General features: G+C 33.5%; 4 protein-coding genes across 9 annotated transcripts; 2 read left to right on the top strand and 2 right to left on the bottom strand.

Moving 5' to 3' along the window:
- Positions 1-25: 25 nt before the first annotated feature.
- On the bottom strand, positions 26-5,888 carry LOC110644600 (general transcription and DNA repair factor IIH helicase subunit XPD). The gene is made up of 12 exons (XM_021797463.2): positions 5,355-5,888; positions 4,477-4,757; positions 3,648-3,730; positions 3,154-3,557; positions 2,620-2,813; positions 2,307-2,487; positions 1,878-2,002; positions 1,637-1,726; positions 1,171-1,249; positions 966-1,042; positions 564-672; positions 26-458 (listed from the first exon to the last, which is right to left on the bottom strand). Exons 1-12 carry the CDS (start codon positions 5,886-5,888, stop codon positions 339-341), a joined length of 2,277 nt encoding a protein of 758 aa, XP_021653155.2. The 3' UTR covers positions 26-338.
- Positions 5,889-6,133: 245 nt separating this feature from the next.
- On the top strand, positions 6,134-13,070 carry LOC110644603 (preprotein translocase subunit SCY2, chloroplastic). 2 transcript variants are annotated; one of them, XM_021797466.2, is made up of 14 exons: positions 6,134-6,272; positions 7,554-8,063; positions 8,236-8,324; positions 9,166-9,245; positions 9,373-9,462; positions 9,863-9,954; positions 10,219-10,302; positions 10,441-10,582; positions 10,860-10,976; positions 11,101-11,230; positions 12,045-12,168; positions 12,261-12,367; positions 12,446-12,559; positions 12,684-13,070. In XM_021797466.2, exons 1-13 carry the CDS (start codon positions 6,212-6,214, stop codon positions 12,533-12,535), a joined length of 1,716 nt encoding a protein of 571 aa, XP_021653158.2. In that variant the 5' UTR covers positions 6,134-6,211; the 3' UTR covers positions 12,536-12,559; positions 12,684-13,070. The 2 variants fall into 2 exon arrangements, 1 of the variants encoding a protein (XP_021653158.2); XR_009144942.1 differs by lacking the exons at positions 12,446-12,559; positions 12,684-13,070 and having other exon boundaries at positions 12,035-12,168.
- Positions 13,071-14,738: 1,668 nt separating this feature from the next.
- On the top strand, positions 14,739-18,066 carry LOC110644594 (uncharacterized). Of its 5 annotated transcripts, XM_058138297.1 has the most exons (8): positions 14,739-14,938; positions 15,218-15,275; positions 15,379-15,684; positions 15,792-15,840; positions 15,920-16,014; positions 16,504-16,628; positions 17,079-17,152; positions 17,939-18,066. In XM_058138297.1, exons 1-7 carry the CDS (start codon positions 14,826-14,828, stop codon positions 17,134-17,136), a joined length of 804 nt encoding a protein of 267 aa, XP_057994280.1. In that variant the 5' UTR covers positions 14,739-14,825; the 3' UTR covers positions 17,137-17,152; positions 17,939-18,066. The 5 variants fall into 5 exon arrangements, 3 of the variants coding, with proteins under 3 accessions (XP_057994280.1, XP_057994271.1, XP_057994277.1); XR_009144933.1 differs by having other exon boundaries at positions 14,740-14,938; positions 16,504-17,152; XR_009144932.1 differs by having other exon boundaries at positions 14,740-14,938; positions 16,504-17,272.
- On the bottom strand, positions 17,448-21,701 carry LOC110644595 (uncharacterized). Its single transcript, XM_021797455.2, has 5 exons — positions 21,521-21,701; positions 21,281-21,352; positions 18,140-18,311; positions 17,870-17,959; positions 17,448-17,777 (listed from the first exon to the last, which is right to left on the bottom strand). Exons 1-5 carry the CDS (start codon positions 21,611-21,613, stop codon positions 17,635-17,637), a joined length of 570 nt encoding a protein of 189 aa, XP_021653147.2. The 5' UTR covers positions 21,614-21,701; the 3' UTR covers positions 17,448-17,634.
- Between the last annotated feature and the right edge of the window lie 271 nt (positions 21,702-21,972).

The raw sequence follows: 21,972 nt of genomic DNA, 5'->3' as shown, positions 1-21,972 counted from the left end.
TCAGCTTAATAACTTCACTTGGCACTTGTATGGAGTGAATTATCAATCATTTTCTATTGATTAGATCCTCGTCTTGCAGAGCAGAGTCGAGTGCTCAGATTTTCATTAATACATTTTGTTAGCCATACTTTTTGAACTTTTGGAAGCAGCCTTATGCAGAAGCTTTGGCACGCACGGGGACCTAAGCAACAGTATACATATTGTGATGTCTTCCGAAGTCCAATAAAGCATCTCACAACATCAAAATCCCAATGCTAAAACCAATTCTTCATGCTGCAAGAACATTGAATGAAAAGCTGACCAAACATCTTTAAGTGAAAACTTGTCGGAATAAATCCTTAAAACAACATCTCTTGTACTCCATTTTCAGCCATCTTCTCCAGGTCTTCCTGTGACAGCAATGTTTTCCTACCGCCAGTGCCTGTTTTATCATATGGTTGAGCCATCTTCCGGAGAAACTGTACACGAGGAGGAAAATAAATTAAAAAGAGTTAACTGTTTTTGTATATATATGTTCCCAAAAGCGTAAGTAGCACAAATGAAATCTGGACACCAGGACAAACCTCGCGTGCAATATGCAAAGCCATGTCAGTGCTCAAATTCAAGTTTGCATCACGTAAATGCGACAGTATCCAACCAGGCAATTTTGAGCGCTTGTCATGACGGCTATATCTGCACAAATTCCGATTAATAATGCATTATGTTTACTGAAGAGATCATTCAGAAAACCATAGAGAGTTGAGATAATTGCCCTTTGCCTAGCAAATGAATCTTGGCTCAAATATGATGCAGCCGTTTAACAAATTTCACACCAAGACATCCATTTGAGCTTTAATTAAAACCTGGTTAACACCTCTCTCTCTCTCTCTCTCTCACAAAGAGGTTGTTCACAGCAAGAACATTTTAAGTGCATCAGACGGGGAAAATAGAGAACACCAATGTGTTGATGCAATGAAAATCCATACCTTTTATCAGCAAATATCATCATTCCATAATCAGCCTTTGACCTGATCACTCGGCCCACACATTGAGCAGCTTGTCTCTGTTTCAACAGAATCCCAAGAATATGATCATAATCTCTAAAGCAGACATAAAACCTGAAACCTCACAGTAGAACATAAATTTTGATTTTTGACCCATACAATATTAAAAATAGCAGAAGAATCATACCAAGGCATCAAATGTTAGGAAATCGCCCTCCTTTATTTGAAATGTGTCCCGTAGATACTCCAACCGTGCAATTAATATTCTACAAAAGACTCTTGTCTAAGTAAATTTGAAAATAAATAATGCTAACTGATCAAAAATTACTCGGGTGACATATAATTTATATCTATGAAGGAACATAAAGCTGCAAGGCAGCAGAAATTTTGTAACTCAACAGAATAAAAAATTGAAACCATCCAACTCCATATGCTCCATTTTGTTTCTATAACTTTGTAAGTTTTAACTTTTTAGGGGAACATCGCCTTTTCTAGAAAAGGTGTGCAATCTTTCCATGACAAAAAGCTAAGGCAAATTTGAAAAGGTGATATTGCAATATATTATATTTAGAAAGTAAGCACAACTTGCTAGTTGGGACAGTTCAAAAAGGAATAGTTGAACAACAATGTGAGCTCAAAGAAGGGATGCTTACTTGCTTAAGGTATATTGGAAAGGAATACCAAACATGATCACTAATCTACCATAGTGTCGATCAAAGTCTATTCCTTCGGCTACTTTTCCCCTGCAATGTACAGATAATACCTTTTCATCAATCCATAGCATAGAAGTGAATATGCTGCATCCTCATCCTCTCCCTCTCTCATAAGGAAATACAATTATGAAAGACAATTTGCCGTGTAACAAAGAAAATAAGCTCTAATATATGCTCATACCTGGCAACGGAGAAAAAGACTGCACCTCTCCCACAATCACAAGCCCTGCGATAGTTGTCAAGAGCCAATGTAGTTTCTACCACATCTTGGGTCTCAATAAATACAAGCTTATGTTGCATTATTTCCTACAGTAAGAAGAACATGAGTGATAACCAAGGATTGAAGGGGGTATCGGAAACAGCGACACGTGGCTGAAGAATCTTAAGAAAATATGGGTGCTGGAGTATCCTTAAAGGAAAATACGACTACTTTACCAATGAGATAAGTACTCTTAACAACATAGAAGCAACAATCCTACTCGCAAAAGCATATTTTCAATTCAACCCAGATTAAATTTTGCCATATTGAAGAGGAAAATGAGGGCAAGAAAAAAGAATAATTTAATTGTTATGAACAAATGTTAGAACAGAAAGCAAACAGTATTTTCACCTTAAGAACTCCAGTTTCATTCCAGCTGTTGATAATTCCATCCATGTAAGAGTAACTGACAAAAAAGCATACAATTCCATCTGGAACAACAGATACCATCTCCACCAACAGCTTCCCATAGTTTCTTGCAACACCTGGATCACTTCTCATATCAAATTTGGTACTTACTGGAAGTTGGTCACTGTTGAACACAAGATAAGAGCTGATTGACAGATCGAAAACTCAAATTGTCATACAAATTTGCAGTAATATATATCAAGATTCATCTAGGAGATTCTAAAAATAAACAAAAGATGCTATGCCAACCGTGTACCTTCCACGAGTGAGAACCATAGGGCATATGCAATCTCTTGTCAAGGACATTGTAAAGCTTCGACTGACAACAGGATGGAAGTTAAGAAGACGAGGGTAGAGGTCAATAGGGCTCAGCGTTCCAGAAGTAATCACAACTGACTGGAACCTATCAAATACTGGCTTTATGGCAAGAGAAGCATCATGGCAGCTAAGCTGGAATAAAGAAGATCAATAAATACTAGACATAAGTAAAAAAGAACATTCTCTATAAACAGAGGAAAAGAGTGGATATGCTATAAAGCAGCTCAATTACTCTTGCTGAGAATATTTTAGGTGTAGAGGAGACACAGAAGCAACACATTCAATGTCCCCACCACATATACTGTGTTTGCATCAAAGAATTTCTCTTATTTTCTTAATTTTCCCCTCTTTTATTTATTTCTTAACTTTATTTTACAATTTTGCACCCACAGAATAATGAAAATTCTGACAGCAGATTTTTTCTCAAGATGAAAAGAAAATTATAATACATGAGGAAAGGAGAATGACTAACCTGCAATACAGGGTCAGGAATATGTGGCATTCTCTCATCAAAAGGTTCAATTATGATGGAAAATCCACGACTATATGTCCCCACAAGTGTTGCAAAGTCACATATTGTTTGGATATGTAAGAACTCATCTGTGTCCGTTATTTCCAGTGTCAGCATAAGTGAGTGTAGGCGATCATAACAAAACTTCAATGTTTTCTGGTCAATTCCAGCATGGGTATTTAAAGAGGCAACAAAGCTAATAGGACTTTCCTTCTCAACATTTTCAGTATCCAACCGCCCTCTCAGGTATTGAACCAATCTACGTAAGACATGCAGAAAATGCTCCGCTCGACGAATATTGCCAGGAACTGCCTCCTTCAGAATATCATCAGGCAAGGCAGGGTTTGCAAGCCATGTATCTGTGGCTGCACACAGGGGGAAGGGGGAGCAAGACATAAGAAAACAGAGGATTTGGTAAGAAAAAGACATAGGCCTCAGTGTTTTAGCTTCCATACCAGCCAGGTTTCCCCGCTGTGCCAAACCCTCAACGAGCCGGTTATATTCAGCACGCAATCTACCAGCATCAGTGGCCTTGAACCTTCCTACCATGTCAAACAAATTGAATAAAAATATAAACAAAGTTCAGTACGAGTAATTAATTTAAAGACCTTGAAGTGGGGTGTTGTGGGGGGGGGGGGGGGGGGTGCGGCGGGCGGCGCTGGGAAGAGAACGCAAGAAGAAATCCAAAAATTTATAGGAGAGAAAATGAAGTGATCCATCAAAAACAAAGTATTTACAGGTGTGTGTTCCAAAAATAAACATTCATCATTCAATTTCTCAGATTTAGATCGAGTTACATGCACCTGGGTCAGTAATCACATAGTAAAGCAAACCAATAAAATATACAAATATTTCAGAAAATATGAAGACATAACATATGCTGTTGTAAATATGTAGCCATATTGTAGGATAGAGCCCCATACCTTCATGTCAGATAATGTAATCTGTAATAATTTTTACTGATTGGAAACAAAATTTATAGGAGAGAAAATGAAGTGATCCATCAAAAACAAAGTATTTACAGGTGTGTGTTCCAAAAATAAACATTCATCATTCAATTTCTCAGATTTAGATCGAGTTACATGCACCTGGGTCAGTAATCACATAGTACAGCAAACCAATAAAATATACAAATATTTCAGATAATATGAAGACATAACATATGCTGTTGTAAACATGTAGCCATATTGTGGGCTGGAGCCCCATGCCTTCATGTCAGATAATGTAATCTGTAATAATTTTTACTGATTTGAAACAAAAATTCAATATTAGAGGCAGTCATACCTCTCAATCTCCTGATTTATCCTTGACAGATTTCTGGAAGCCCCATCAAGTGTCTTGCTTCTCACACTAACACTAAGTGCTTCAATACAGACATTATCAATATTATGTGCCTCATCAAACACCACTACAGATTCCTTTTGCATTTCCTTCGATATAATTCCAGCTACCTTTGGATCAAGCAAGTATTGGTAACTATAAACCACCACATTTGCAAACTGCACCATATGCCGTGCTAAGAAGTATGGACACCACCCTTTCTCCCTCCCATATGCTCTCAGATCCTGAAGCCAAAGAAACACAGCAAAGTTTATTAAAGAAATATTATTTGATGTTTCAATAACTTGGAATTTTGGATTTAATTGGAAATGTCAGGAATAACCGGGGAATATCCAAGATAAAATCCCTGAGAATGCATCAAAATTAGGAGGATTATCCATCATTGATTATGATATGCAATGATTAAAGAATTTATTTTGTAACCAAAAAAAGGTTCATGGATGTTGTTAAATGGTTAAAATGTAGAAGAAGTTGATTTTGCACGGCAGAATTTGGGAATTAGTCCATTTCAGAAATAAAATATGACAAGTTCTATTCTTTTTTTGGCCACAGAAAATTTTGAGATAAATTCTAAAACTTTGAAATAAGGGAAGAATTTAAATTCTGTCCTAGTAAGGTCCAAGTAAACAGGCTACATATCATTGGCATTCATCAATCCAGTGAAACGCAGAACACAATTAGCAATAGAATCAAGCAAAAATATTCAAAATCCACTTCCCAAATGCACCCACCACATTGTAATTATTCATAACCACATAATTATAACAAAACAATTCAATAACTCGAACTCAAATTGATCAGGTAAAAATCGAATTTCGTGCCTGAAGCGTGTAAACTCCAGGTGGCAATACTGCTGCGGACGCCGCCCTCTCATAGTTCTCAAAAAACTCACAAGTCGGTACATTGGGATTCTCTGCGGCCAAAGCCCTAACCCAACTAGCCGTCAGCTTCCTACAAGCGGCATCCACCGAATCCCGATTCTCTGCGGCCAATACCGTCGGATTCACGCAGAGATTCTTCCTCGACGACAATCCGATAGCCAAAATCCCCGCGGCAGGTCCCAAATGCTTGATTTGGTAATTGTGCAACAGTTTGAGCTCGGCGAGGGTTTTCTCCATCTCGTGCACGGTGCGCGTACAGTAGATTAGCTTCACTTGTCTCTGGGGCTTGGAAAGAGAGTAGCTGGTGATCAAAGATAGAAGCGCTATGGTCTTTCCAGTTCCCGTAGGCATTTCCAGGAGGCAGTGGCCCTTGGCGTCCAGGGCACGCTTTAGCTCGACCATATAAGAGTATTGCTCCGGATAAATATTATCGTACGGGAAGTAGACAGTCACGTCCTCGATTTGGAACTTCATGGTGGTGATCCGGCGTTTGTCGATATCGGAATATACGTATATAATAATTGTATATTAATTTACAGAGGACGAGAAGGCGGTGGAGACGGACGAGGCGGAGAAGCGGAGTGGCGAACGCTTTGGGTTATAAGGAGGAGGAGTAGGGGTTAGGGCTTATTACTGTTTGACACGTCAGCACTGCGGGTTTAGCTTGGCCACTTTGTGGACCCTGTACATAAATGAGAGAAGACACTAGAAATTGCGCGCTTCATATTTGCGGATGAGATATTTGGAGTGAAACAGGAACAGAATACGTAGCAGACTAGCGCCGCACTTGCAGCCCGATGGAAGCAACTCTTTGCTTCACTCACGTCCCGTTTGGTACCAGACCAGGAAAAATTAGAGGTAAGGACTCCCCTGTTTGGTTGCGGAGAAAAGAAGGGAAATAATGAGTGAAAAACTTTAGGATAAGATACTAAATTCAGTAATTTCTGGTGGCTTTATTTGGTTTTGATACCTGAGAAACAAGAAATCGAATGAGGATATGAAATCGAGATGTAGAGGTCAGGGTAAAAGTTAACTGTTTTGTTGCCTATGGATACTAGGGTTACTCTCTTACCAGTTCTTAGAGTTGCACTTTCATTCGCGCTATCATCGCAGCTTATTCCTGTAGCTTTATAATGTTCTGTTGCGAAGTTGAGTTTACTCGTGATTGCTTTGTTTGTTTGTTTTTTTATATAATTTTCTGCTTTCTTTTTATTTTTATTTATTTTTTTTAAATCAATGTGGGACGCCTGTGTTTCATAGGGTTACTTCTTGGCTAAATTTACAAGTAAAATAGGAACATTAGGAGTTCTTAATCCACTTTAAGGAAGAGAAAAAAAGATTCTCTACATTAGGTTAATAAGTTATGAAATAAATTGTCCATTGAATGGGTAAATTTACTTTTAAGTTCAAAGGGGAGTCATGCTGGAAATGCCTTTCCTCTTTCTTTCATCAAACTTCTCATTTGGATTCATTTCTCATATGTTATTTTTCATTTTATTGTTCTTTCACTGGTCTCATTTCCATATTTTCCTTTTTGATGTTTCAAAACAAACAAAATTTATTATGTAGTATAAATAATGATTGTTGAAAGTTGATGCAGACCAACAGAGGAAAATTGGTTAAAATTGGCAGTTGTCAGTGAGTATCGATGAGTATCATTTTCAAGTGAAGTAGAACCATAATTTGTTGTTTTGCTTTATTTAAAAAAAAAGGTTTGGTTGGTAAAGTTTTATGGAAAAGAAGCTACATTTGACTGAATAAACATATTTAATTTTATCAATCAATGTTAGAGATTCTTTCACTTGGATGAAGAATCAACCTGCCATTGCCATTGATAATAATTTTATTTTCATTTGAAAAAGCAACATCCAAAATCTGCCTTTTAAGATACTGGAAGCAGGTGTGCACCCAAGCAAAAATTTATGTCGAGTAGCTATCTCACAAGTCATATGTCTTGTAGGAACTGTAACCATTCACTTGAGCAGTGTGGTCATTATGCATAGTAGTAGTTCTCTCCTTTTTCTTTTCCTCCATTGGTTTCTTTATTCCATTGTTCTTGGTGTGTTAAAAACAATATCTACATTTCATTCCAAACTAGTGTGTTTGGGATCATTTACAACCTTTATAAATGTTGTACAGGTAAATGCAGACAGTATAATATTCAACTGTGCCAACCCTTACGTGCAAGAACTTATGTTTCTTTCAAGACAAATGTAGTAGAATCAAGCAGAAGCAGTTTTTGGTTGCACAAAAGGCCTTTTCTATCAAGAAAAATCAAGAAATTCACCATCAATTCATCAGATCAGCTCCAGAGTGACTATGTGAATGTTGAGCCAATGTCTGAACAAGAAGCTGTACCACTAAGAGCTGGTGATGGGGCTGGTCTTCTCAGTTTTCATGATGCCAATAACTTTAATACTTTGCAGTCCAAGCCTAAAATGTTTCAGAACAGGTTTCTGAATTTTGTACGCATAAGTTCTGTACTGAATAATGCTGCTGAATCATTTTTTAAGAGCGAGATAAGGCGGAGGTTATTTGTGACAGCTGTACTACTCGTAATCAGTCGTGTTGGATATTATATCCCTCTGCCTGGTTTTGACAGAAGGTTGATGCCCCAAGATTATCTTAGCTTTATCTCGGGATCTGTTGGTGAGTTGTGCTAAGCAAGCAGACACACATGTCCCAGCAACAAAAAAATATAACATTTAATAGCACACTGGATGTTCTGTTTCTTTTTCTTTTTTCTCAAATCTTCTGGATTTCTATGCTGGTGTCACTTTTTTCATTTTTTGTGACTGATCATCCATTCTACTTTTGGCAGATGAACTTGGTGACTTCACCGCAGAGCTTAAACTGTCATTTTTCCAGCTTGGAATCAGCCCTCAGATATTAGCATCTATACTTATGCAGGTTTGTAGCTTTCTTATCTAGTTTGCAATTTGCATGTATTATAGTTAGAAAATTGTATGTCATTATGTATTTCTTGGTCCCATTTTGAATTGCCATCTCACTGTAGTTTGCAACATTCTTGTGGTTATGGTAATCAGCAAAATAGTATGAACCATCGGATATAAGTAGTATACACTTGTGATTATGGCAAGATTACAGTTTTTCATTTGGTCCTTGTGTTAGGAATTGTGGTTTTTTTAGGTTTGTGTGTTAATTTGGAGTCACTAAGCTCTGTTGATTGGGCAAATATGAAAGAAGAAGCAAGGCGTATCTATTTAAGTTTTATAATATGGTATGAAATCGTCATTTTACTAATTAAGGATTAAAAATTCATCTTATAATTTTATTTAAAACTTAGCAAGCAACATGAAATGGTTTCTGTAGATGAATCATAACTTTTTGCTGTATAATAATCAAGAGGACAGAATTGTTTTGGGTATGGGCGGCATCTGATTCATGATCCAAGTTAGCTTGATAGTAAGGCTTGTATTATTTTGATGGAGTATCTGTGTGAGCTTTGTATTGGAGATGTTTGTGTCATTTACTGCTTTCCTTTTTATAGTATCCATTACATCCAGTTAAATTAAGCAATGCTTTTTTTGTCTCAAGTCTATCCATTTTATCTGCAAAGTCTAACAGGAAAATCTTTTCTCTTTCTTCTTCTTCTTCTCCTCCCCTCCACCCTCCCTCCTTCTCTCTCCCTCTCTCTCTCTCTCTCTCTCTCTCTCTCGTTAGAAGAATACTTAAATCCATGTTGTGTTATTACGATTTTTGGTTTAATTTTCACAAATGTAATCCACAGGTACTGTGTCATGTGGTTCCATCCCTGGTAAAGCTACGAAAAGAAGGCTTAGATGGCCATGAGAAGATTAAGAGTTATATGTGTGTCTAGTTATTCATCTCAAGCAGTGAGACGAGTCCTTACTACTGAATCTTGCATTGAAAATTATTTCAATCAACTAATTACGTTGGAGGTTACAGATCAAATATGTTTTTCTTTCCATTTCAGATGGTGGATGTCACTTGGCTTTGCAATATTAGAAGCTTTGGTGGTTTCTTGTTATTCACTTCCATATTCTATTTATGCAGCTAGTTACAGGTAATGTAGTGAGAAGAATAATCTTTTGTTTTATTTTGACCATCAATGTCCCCAAAAATGAATGGAAATATAATTTCTAGTTTCTGTGAACAGATCAAGTGAAAATTCACAATATTGTCCATAAGCATTGTGCCAAATATCATTTTTGGTTTGGAATTGTTGCTTTGTGCCTGAAGCTTGTCTAGATTGTGTTATGTCACTTGTGTTGGCATTGGTTTTATGCGAGTTATGATCCACATATGCATTCTCTGGCCTTTTCTTAACGATGTCAATAATTGGGTAATGTTTATAACAAAAAAAAGATTAAAAAAGCGGGAATGATCTGCTGACAACACTATCCAGGTAATGCTTTGCTTACAAATTTTTGTTTGCACCTATAAAATTTTTACTACTTTTGCAGGGTCAAGCATGTAATGGTGACAGCTTTTTTATTGGTATGCGGTGCAATGACTACGACATGGATTTGTGATACAATATCAGAATCTGGATTTGGTACTATTTTGGGGATTGTGTTTGGATTTTGTGATTTGTTTTCTTTTGTGCTTGTTTACCATTCTTGGCCGGTCTTATGATTTTTTTTTTTTTTTTTTCAGTTGTCTTCCTTCTTTACTTCTCTCTTAAGAAAACAAGAACCTCAAAATTTTAAACACATCAATGATGACTGGTTATTTTAGATATACCAAAAGGAATATACACTTCCTTTCTGTTGTCTACTCGTGCATTGTCCACTTTCTTGACTGTCCATGCTTGTCTCAGGTCAAGGTTCGTCATTAATTATATGTGTGGGAATTCTGACTGGTTACACTGATACACTATACAAGATGCTGTGTCAGCTCTCAGGTATGTGAATAGCTGGCACTCTCGTTCAGTACATAATTATCTGCAGCTAGACTTTTCTAGCTATTCTTGAAATTACCTTACTTGTCATTATAAGCATTAGGTAACTATATTTACATTGAGTTTTTCCATATATTGCAGGAAGTGCTGTTAGTTGGTGGCCATATATGTTTGCAGTGTTGGGTATTTTTACCATAGTCACTATGTGGGCAGTTGTTGTGACTGAAGGCTGCAGGAAAATAAAGCTGCAATATTATGGTTTTAAACTTGCTTCTGCTGCAAGGTAATAATGCTGTCCTTGTTGCTTTTCAAGTTAATCTTTTCCACAATGTTGTTTGAAGGGATTGATTCTGGATATGGTTGATCTATTCTGCGCTTACATGAAAGCTAAAGGATGGCTTGATATCTGCTATAGCTTTAGTGCCCAAGCAATGACTGATAATTTGAAAAACTGCCTTTATAATGGAATTTCTTCAGCTGTGTATTTGAGCTTTTATTGCTCATTCATTAAATAATCGAATGGGTAAATGACACATTCTTTTTTTTTTTTTTTGGGCCAGGGATGATTCCCCAATTACCGAAGTGGAGCCTTATATCCCTTTTAACATTAATCCATCAGGAATGCAGCCAGTTCTTACTACAACTTATCTCTTGGCAATTCCCAGTATTCTTGCAGGGTAATCTCATTAGAACTTCAAATTCATTAATTGGTTTTTGTGCTGATTATGGCATAAAAATATTAGTACTGACTGATCTGTCTTGTGAAGAGTTTGCTTAACTAACATGTAGCATTGATGGCAGCATTCTTGGTTCACCTTTCTGGGAGCATGTTAAAGAGATATTGAACCCTGAAACTTCTCTTGGTGCAGAGCCATGGGTTTACTATTCAATATATGGGCTTTTTGTCTTTTTATTCAATATATTTGACATTGTAAGTATCTTATCGAATTTGTTTGGATTATTCTAGTTCAGTAAATGCTGTGTGATAGAAATTTTTTCAGAATATATGCTGCCATGTGATGGAATGTAAAGTTCATAAAGCTAGATGAACCGTGGGGGGTAGGAGAGAATTTATTCTTTGCTTGTGCATAAATGGTTTCGTATATTGGTTATAATGGTCTTACATTGCCTTCACCCAATACGTTAATAGCACACATACACATGCGGAAGATTTTGGAGATTGGCGGTTTGTTTTACATTATCAATTAAGATGGAAACGTTAAAATTCTTGTGTATTTTAGCTGGTAGCCTGAATCAAACTTTGCTGAGAAATCCCTCTTTCCACACATGGGATCCTTCTTGACTGTCATTCGGGTAAAGTAGCCCATAGGTATAGAACAAAAATGGTAAACCAATGAGGTAACGTCTTTCTATCATGCCAACCTAAAATCTCAAACATTTTCCTCAATGGAGTCACCATTTATGCATTGGTAGAGCATGCATCAGTATAGAACTTAAGCTTTACCTGGCAAACATATAGCAGACTCTTCTGATTCAATCTTCCTAGTCACTGCTGACTTATCTTTTATTTACAAGACTTGGAAGTTTAATGTCATCAGCGTATTCAACAAACCAACCTTTAATGCTAATCAACTAAAATAAACCTGTCAAAAATATGGTACTAACTGCGAATATTTGGATCACAAAAATACTGTAATGATAGTGAGTAACTATTTTATTAGTTGTGCATGTATGATATATTTTTTGTTCTCTATTAATGTAATTTAATCACAAGTTCTATCTAGGCCAACTTGCCAAAGGAGATTGCAGACTACTTGAATAAGATGGGTGCCAGGATACCAAACATAAAACCTGGGAAAGCTACCATCGAGTACCTCACAAAGATTCAGGCATCAACACGTTTCTGGGGTATATTTGCATCTGGAAGTATTTCTACAAACACAATCTGTTGCTTTAAGCTTACTTCATCTTCTTTTTTTTGGTGGGTTGGGAACTTGCAGGAGGCTTGTTGTTGAGTATTTTGGCAACTACATCAACCATGCTTGATCATTACTTGCGTCATATCAATGAGGGATTTGCAATAGGGTTCACATCAGTTTTGATTATTGTAAGTATTACTACTTTTCTTCATTGTCTACAATGTTCATTGACATTTGAGTTTGAGCCTAAACTTTCATTGGTCCAGGTGGGTTCCATTATTGACCTAAGAAGATCTTATCAGGCTTATAATGTAATGCCAAGTTTAAGCAAAGCTCTAAGGCGGTATGGTGTATAACATCTGATTAAAGTGGCTGTGCAGGTAAATTCTACTTATTCCATAAATGGAAATCCTGCCTTATGTGTAATGGTAGCTTATAAAGAGAAATTTCCTTTTTCAAATTGTTATTGTTTGGATAAATTGAACGTTGATGCAATTTATTCAGGGATACAAACTTGTGGCTGTGATGTATATGAGAGCGGCTGCCTTCCAAGGAAACTATGCCTTTGGATTATTCATTTTATTAATTATGCTTGAGAGTAGATTCCGGAGCTTCCTTTTTTGCACATGGCTTCTAGGCCTTACAGAAAGGGATCATGTTTTAGGTTTAGCTGGTGTCATAATTGGTTGAGTGGATGAAGGCGCAGCTAAATTCCATGCAAGCTTGGAATAGGAGATCCAGATTTCATGTAAAAATTTTGGATTCATAGATTGATGTGCACTGTATCAGTAGTGTGTGAGTTGAAATGAGCGCTGTCGATTGGATTTGCAGCGCTTAAAACTTCTGTTCTTGCTTTTATGTCACAATATAAAGGAGTGGTGAATCATTGCATATCGTTTAAAAATGTAGCACATTGGATATCATATGGGGTTGCGCCTAATATAAAATCAATTAAAATATATATAATAAATGCTAGATGTAATTATTTAATTCATTACTTTTCCTATTAGAAAGCTGCATGTGTAGCCTTTCCATGATCCTTTCTTGCTCCGCCTTGGTCCAAACGAGACTCAAAAAATGAGTTGATTGTGACTGGATTGATTTTTTTCCAAGATAAAAGTGTTATTTGTTTTTAACATCATATTCAAGTGTTTAATGGTTTTTATTTTGAAACAAATGAATGTATGCAATTTTTGCAAACTGGATAATGAAATGAGAATTTTAGCCTGTTTATTAGAAGAAGATTATGATAATTTTTTAAAAAATTAAAAAAGTAAAATTTTATGTTGGCATGGAGAATTGCAAAATGTTTTTTTTTTTAATTTAATTAAGATTCTTAAAAAAGACTTCAACTTGTCTATTTTTTTATAATAAAAATTATATTTTTTAATTATTATTTAGATAATAATAATTTTTTACAATTAAAATTATACAATCTAATTTTTCTAAATTAAATTAAATAATGATTTATAAAAATATTTATGTATAAGAATAAAAAATTACTCATACTTTTATAAAAAAAATTAATGACATTAAAAATTAAAAAAGAGTTTTTAAATATATTTTATAATAATTTATTTTTATTATGAAAAATATAAATATTTTAAAATTTATTGAATTAAATAATTATTTTATTATTAATAGGTCAATGCAAATTTTTATTTTTAATAAAAATTAGAGAATTATTTCTCACAGACTATTTCAAAACTCTCATTATCGCATGTATAAAGCAAAATAATAATAATAATTACAATATATCTTTAATTTTAAAACTTTATACCAAGATATGGTATATTCATAAAAAGTTTATTCTAAAAAATAAGAATTGTGTCATATATAATTATTAAAAAGAATATATTTGCATTGAAAGTACGGGTTTTTTTTTAATAATACTCCCTTTTGTTTTAGAATTTTTTTTATTCAATTTTATTTATCATTTTAAAAAATAATAAAATATTAATTATTTCTATCAATTTTACTCTTTTCTTAATGTATTATCTCTTACATTTTTTACATTCTAACGGTTTTGACATTTTTTAATATAAAAATGAGATTATTTAATTATTTATTTAATATATTTTATATATTTAAGTTTAGAAATAAGAAATATATGGCCTAATTAGTGTGGGTATGTGTGTTTTTTTTTTTTAAATATTATAAGGTTTAAAGTTTAATTATATTTTCATATTTATTGAGAAAGTTCATTTTATTTATTTTTAATTCTTTGTCTAATTTAATATAAAAATTTTAATTTAAATTCAATTTAACTCAAAAATCAAGAAAATTAAACTTATTGATTTTTAGGTTTAAATTAAAAAAATTTAATCTTAAAATTAAAAAATTAAGCTTTTTAATTTTTTATACAAATAAAAAAATTTAGTGATTTTTAGACTAAATTAAATATAAATTGATATTTATGAGTTAATTTAAAAAAAATTAAAATAAGTTAATTGAATTTTATAAATTTAATATTTGCCCTAATAGTTACGTGCCAGCTGTAAAAGCGGTCCATGCACCGGATTGTCCAGTCCCGCCGAAACTTCAATTCAAATAGGCCCAATTGCTTCTTGAATCCGATAAAGCAAAGCACACAGACAGAAAATCTTTACGCAGTTTCTGAGCTCTGTTTGAAGAAAAAGAAAATAAATGGAATATACGGAGATCCAGACCAACGCAGACTCACTTGACAATTCGGTGATCTTCCATGTCATAAAAGACGTTATAGGCTTCGTCCTCTTCATGCACCAGCAGATCCCTTCGTAAGTTACTGTCTCTGCTGCTTCAATTTCTCCCATTTTCGAACATTAATGGTGATATTATTACCAATTCAACATCCAATTAGGTTTTTCTTGTGCTCTCCTCAGTAATCCAAGTGTCTGGAGACGATTTAATTCGAATTCTACTTCTAGTTTGCTTAATTTAAATTGATGAAAGAATGCAAATCAATCTTTAACGGTCTTCATTCTCCATTACTTGAGTAGGTAGGATTAATGAAATGCAGTGAAATTGATCTCTAATATCAGTTTCTTTATGGGCAGCGTTTTGCAGGATATTGGCCTCGAATTCGATACCCTGAAAGAGGAGTACCATGAATTGGTACGTTGACTGCGTTAATCTGATTTGCGTTACATCGATTTCGAACTTCTTTTTTTCTTTTTTCTTTCCATTTTTTTAGCAACCTAAGAATTGTTGATTGTAGGGGATGGCTCTTGCACAAGCTGAAGCAAATGCATATGTTCGAAGAAAACATATGGGCAGAATGAGAGAGGTCAAAGGTGGAATTAGGAGGTTGGAGAAGTTAATGAATTCAGTTAGTGCCCTTGAAAGTGCATTGCAACTGATGATTAGTGAGATTCCTAGACTTGAGAGTTTCATTTTGGTTCTAGGAGCTAGTCCAATACGACCCCAGCATGTGTATGAGTTGTGCTTTTCACGAGGAAAAACTGTCCTAAGAGATGCAAGTGATTTCACTAAAAGCAGAGCAGCAGAAGGGCTTTCAAGAAAGGTTTTTTTTGTCATTATTATTATTAATGCAATTTTGATGCCCAAATTTAGTTGCATTAAAAAAAAAAAACTTATTGGGTTTTAATATTTCGCATTGTTGTTTAACAGGCTATTCGAGCATTGATAGCTAAAGGTGCTGGGTCTGATTCTCACCCAGGTATCTGGTGAAGCATATCCAGTCATTTTATATTAATATGGCGAAAGTTCAAACTGATGTTTCTCTTTCTTTTCCCGAGGTCCTACTAAGCTGTTTCTATTGGTAAAAGCCCCGTCTTCTTTTAATCTGCCCCTGCATTTTCTTCCAAAACGTAACTTCAGATATAGCAAAAAGGTAAAAATCAATCTGCAAAAATAGCAAATGCATTATAATGCTTTTACTTGCAAATGGGTGTTGCATCCTTAGATTTTTATAGGCCATTGTAATAAACCGCCATTCTGACAATTCATTCCTAGATGAAGGACACTTCTTTGCTTATAAGTGTAGCTCCTGTTGGATCAAATCTAATTTGCTATATTTTGACTGTTCATTGAGTTGAAATATTTTGATGTTTGCCATACTTCTACGATAATTGTTTTGCTGATGACACTACGTTTTGCGGAGCTGCAACAAATTTTGGTAAGCAGTGAGCTTTATTTATCCTTAGTTGGCATGCTTGTGCTCTGATTACGATCAAAATGCAGCATCTAGAATCAGGAATTGGGAACTTGTCACTCTCCTTTTTACTGAAAGTATTACCAAATGTATTTTGGTCTTCCTTAGTTTAGAAGCTTCATTCGTTGTGTCCGAATGTTCATGTTTCCATGCTCTCTTGTGAGTCAGATAATGCCTGTCATACTGCAAGTCAAGTGCAAAAGTCAAAATCTGGAAATGGATGTTCCGGATTGTGCTTGTCAATCAATCAGTTCCGTCAACTCGAGGGATTCTACTTCAAATGAGTTTATGTGGTATGTGAAGCTTACTGTTCCAAATGGTAGTATCTCAGGTGCGCCTACCCTATATATACACTTGCTTGCAACTTTGTTAAGGTAAACACAAATTATGCAAATGTTATACTAGGTTTTGATGATTTATTGATCAGAAACAATACTCTATGACGGGAAGTATAATCAGGGATTCATTTAGCAAAATTTAGCTATGCGAGAAACCATATGAAAAGTCCTAAAAATATTTTTAGAAGTTATTCTATTTTCTGAAGGTTTAGTTGAAATATAAATGTTGGTGTTACTGGCAGTTGTTAAATCTCCCTCTACCATTACGGAATTCATTAATCACAAAGTCTTAAAAGAGGATGGGATGGTTTGAATCAATTTCTATTTCCTAGCCTCATGAAATTGTGCTACTCCAAAATTCCTATCTCAATAAGCGATCTATCTGAATCTGAGGTTCTCTTCCAGGTTTCAGTGCCGCCATGTTGTGAAGGGCCTTGCATTTGCAGCTCCAACAGAAGAATGAAGAAGTTTTTTCATAAGTATATAGAGCCGCTTTTCTTTCTCGTCTGCACACACTATACTGCATTTTTCATAAAAGACTGCTCGATTTTTCAATTAATTGCTTTCACTACTCTAGATTCCAGCATGGTTGCCCATTAGTAAGTGTTCAGTAGCTCCTTTCATGCAGCTTTTTAAATTGCAGTTGAAATTCTTCATGGTTTGATATATATGGGTGCATATTACAAAGTGAGGCTCACATCTTGAACATGTTATCAGATCCTGGAAAGAATTTGAATTAACCTCATAACTCAAAGTGGTATCTCTACGAGTATCTTTTGCAGAAGATAATAGTATTATTATGTAATTGAACATGTGGACCACACGAACAAATTCAACGATGAAGAAATAATTGTGCTGTCATTATTTAAATTACACTGCACAACTAATTGGTGTATAATAAGCACAACTTGAAATGAGCTTTTACTTTTGTGGATATATCGTGTAGCAGGCCATTTGGGTGCTAGTAAGTCCATTCTTTGGGAAGAAATGTCTCTGGTGAAGAATTTTCATTCGGTGATACCACACAACATTGTGTTGATGCATCCTTGCCATTTTTATTTTTAATTGAAATGCAGTCTCCACCTTTTGACATATTTTTTGCATCTGCATATGTTACTGTTAATAAAAAATCGATCCTAGAGCATGAAACAGCAACAAGTAGAAAAAGATAGGGATGCAAAATTATTAAGAATAACCTTGCCGGCGGGATATCTGCAGGCCTATTTCATGGGTATTGAGATTGAGAGCTTGGATCACTCGTGCAGGTAGAAGAACAGGAGAGCAAGCTGCACAGTCATGACAGACATTGGCATCAAGACTAATGTTCTTACTGAATATTTATTTTGCTTGGTTATGATCAAACTCATTTTATTTAGATTTTCATTACTGTGCCTGATCAATCTTTTTTACTTTATTTCAGTAGATAAACGACATACCACTGTGATTCTAACATTTAATAATGGTACCTGGCTTCTTGCTTGATTGCAAGTTTGTGCCTGCCCTTCTTGGAAGAAAAACTCCAGTCCCACATGAATTTTGACCCGAATCTAGAAAAATTGCTTGCATTCCGTATCCACCTGATGCCCAGTTAATAGGGTATTTTCTTCTACCTTGAGGCCTGGGGCTAGATTTTGAGCGCTGAGAAAATGTACATGTAAGGAAAAACAGTTTCAGTACCAGAAGAAATCCAGCCTGAAAGAATTATCAAATGTTTCCCTTCTATTATCTTTTCATAGTAAAAAAAATATATATATACACAATTTTTTTGCTAAGGAAAGAAAAATTATTAGTTAGGTGTAAAGTAATATGAGGGATTTACCTAGCAGAAAACCATTTATTAACCCCTCAAGTCAACTATTAGCGAAATACTAATCAAGCAAGTCTAGTGTTTGGTTCATCTGTTGGGTGCAGCTGACAGCTAATAGACACCCAAACAGGTGAACTTGAGTGTTTGTTAAGTTTAAAATTATAAAACTGATAGTTGATGGGTAATTGATATGGTACCCATCAGTTACAGTTTGTATCAACTTAAAAAAAAAAGAAAGAGTTGTTTCTGATCAGCTATTAGTTGATTTGATTTTATTTTGATCACATTATCTTTTTTATTTAACTCAAAAATTAATATTATTAATACTTTTATATTTTTTATTTATAATTTTAACATTTTAATTAACGCATTTCAACTTTGTTAAAATATTTTTTATAAAAAATATTTATTTATATATAAAAACTTAAAATTAATTATAAATTTTTTCTTTATCAACAATAATAATTAGTTTATTGTTTTATCTATATTTTTAAAGTTATTTAATTATTGTTTAAAAAAATTTAATTATTTTCTTATTTCAATAATAAAATAAATAATATAATATAATAAACTAATAATTTTATATTTATTTTAATGATATAATATATTAGTTAATAATTGTATATTTAATTTAATAATAAAATAAATAATATAATATAATAAATTTATAATTTTATATTTATTTCAATAATATAATAAATTTATAATTTTATATTTATTTCAATAATAAAATAAATTATATAATATAGTAAATTTATAATTTTATATTTATTTCAATAATAAAATAAATTATATAATATATACTCTTATTATTCATTTCACATATCAATAGCAATAGCTAAATATAGTTTTATCAAACACTTAACATAAATCAGTTATCATTAGCTATCAGCTAACAGTTATTAATTGTATTCAACAGTTAAACTAAATAGACCTTTAAGATTTTAGAGTTGTATTTTGGGTGCTACTTGCTCGTGTCAAGAATTTTTTTTAATATATTATTGTTTTAAAAAAATAATGTAATTAATACTCTTAAAAACAGTAGTCATAAATTTAAGAAGATAAAATTTATATTTTTATGGGTTTAGGTGTACACAATAATTAATTTACTTAATATACAGGGTCAATTGATTTTCTATTAATAAAAATATTTTTTTTATTAAAAAAAAGTATACTTAAATTTATGAGATATCAATTTAAATAAATATATTAATATATAATAGCAATTTAAGAAAAAAGAATAATCAATTAATCCCTCTTTTATTGAAGTAAATTTGCCTTTGCAGGCTCTGCTACTTGACTAATAAAAAAAATACATATATTTATATAATTACTATTTGAAGCACATATATAATTTACGTGTATTAAATAATTTAAAATATATAATTATTTTATTTATATATATAATTAAATATTAAAAATGTTATAATAATTAATATAAAAATTTAATTAGTGTAATAAAATATATAGAGACATTTAAAATATTGATAGCTAAAATTGTTATTGTTTTATATGAATTCTGTTATGAAAACTATTTTTTTTTATTTGATAATTTTTATAAATAATAAAAGGTATTATTATTTATTTATTTAGAGATTATAGATAATTTTTATATAATAATAGTTGAGTTGAGTTGAGTATAATTTATAAGTAGATTATAATCTATATTTAGAGATTATAGATAGATCAATAAATTATTATTTTTGGTAGAGGGAAAAACAGGGTGTACATTTACAGTTACCAAGTCCACCTCCTATTGTTGTGCTTATTGTAGAATATTTTCAAGAATGAACATTCTACTCCCTGGAATTATGATATTTTATTCTAAATATTCAGCAAAATTAGAGTTTGCACTTTTTGAGTATTATTAACTTCCATATGAAAGTTCATCATTAACTTCGATCTTTCCCTAACAATACTTCTCCATACCGCAGCCAATGCTTTCTAATTGGAAGAAACATAACAGCAAAATGTCAAACGTCAAATTCTTTTGAGATCCTAATGATCAACTTTAACTTACAGTCTACATCAATCACAAGAAATTTATTTCACAACACTAATGCCAAGAGTGTGCGAAGTGTGAACCCAATATGGGATTCATTATCAATGAAAAGGACTGCGACAACACACATGTATATACAAGCAGCAACTAATAATTTCAGTTTTCTTGCAAACAAAGGCTTTCATGTTTCAATAATTGCATGAGCATGGATGGCTAGGAAACTTGGCCTCAATCCCATATATAACCATCCGGCATATTCCCTGCAACAGGCCGGGACCAGTCCGTAGATCGTAGGATTTGATAATTTTTTATTTTCAATTTTGATTACATTCGGAGTTAATATGATGATTATTTCTTTTTTAAATGTCAATTCAAATCAGATTGAATCGAAACAGTATGCTTCAATTCTGATATGGAGAGAGAAATGATTCTAATTCAGTTTAGATCTGTAAAATTCAGTCTAATTTCAAATTAAATCGGGCCCATTGCAATTTAATTTTTTACTCAAAGCAGACAATCATTATAAGAGAATAATGTACATGGCATTAGTAAAATTGTAGGCACTAACAAGCTAAAAATTGTAGCTCTTACATATTTAGTTCAGCTTATTTATTAAGATTCAAACTCAAATTTTATAATCTCCTAGACGATTTTAGTAGGATCAATTCAAACTTTTTAAAAAAAGAAAAAAAATCAGATTATTTATACTTATCTATAATCTCCAAGAAAACTCTAAAAAGAAAGGAAAAGAACAAGCAGAAAAAGAAGAAGAAGAAGAAGAAAGGAATGTAGAGCTACCAGTTGTTGCGGTTGCAGAGGCAATTTAGGAAGATTGCGATATTGATGATGATATTGGTGGTGTTGGTATTCCTGGAAGAAAACAAAGCATGTAAAGTTTATATCAAAAACTGAAGCAAAGGCCAAGTACCCATTAACGATTGGACCCTAAAACAGAGATACAGAAGGTGAACATGAGATGATGATGATCATCATCATCATAGCTTCTGATTATCATATATAAGACATTACTGTAATCACCTTGGTTTCCCATATTGCTTCATGTAGAACATGAGAAGGTAGCCATGGCATTCCTTCTTCGAACCCAACCTCTCCGTCTTCATTACCAGCCATTTAACAGAGAGATCGCCTATGCCTCAGTTTCCTTTTTGTTTTTGAAGCAGCAGAGAAATGGGAGGCTTTGGCTTGTCTCCAACTTCTAACCTGCAACTTAACTAAATAGTTACGTGGAAAGGTTGGGAGAGAAAAAAAATAATGATAGATTGTAGGGCCTTCAGATAAAGATTACCCCTACGTTCTTCATAAGCGCGTGTCTAACATCTTCCTTTCTTCTGCAGCAAAGCTACGTCGTTTTATTCTTTGGTACATGACACTCCACTTGCAAGCGTATGCTTTTGCTTTTCAAAACGAAGTAGAATTTATGTTAATTGACCTGGATTTTCGACGGAATTACGTTTCCAATTCTGTATTTA

The sequence above is a fragment of the Hevea brasiliensis genome, chromosome 2, assembly GCF_030052815.1.
Source record: "Hevea brasiliensis isolate MT/VB/25A 57/8 chromosome 2, ASM3005281v1, whole genome shotgun sequence".
In the NCBI taxonomy this organism is placed as follows: domain Eukaryota; kingdom Viridiplantae; phylum Streptophyta; class Magnoliopsida; order Malpighiales; family Euphorbiaceae; genus Hevea; species Hevea brasiliensis.
Note: the sequence above shows the minus strand (reverse complement) of the source record. Positions and strands in the feature narration are given on the sequence as shown.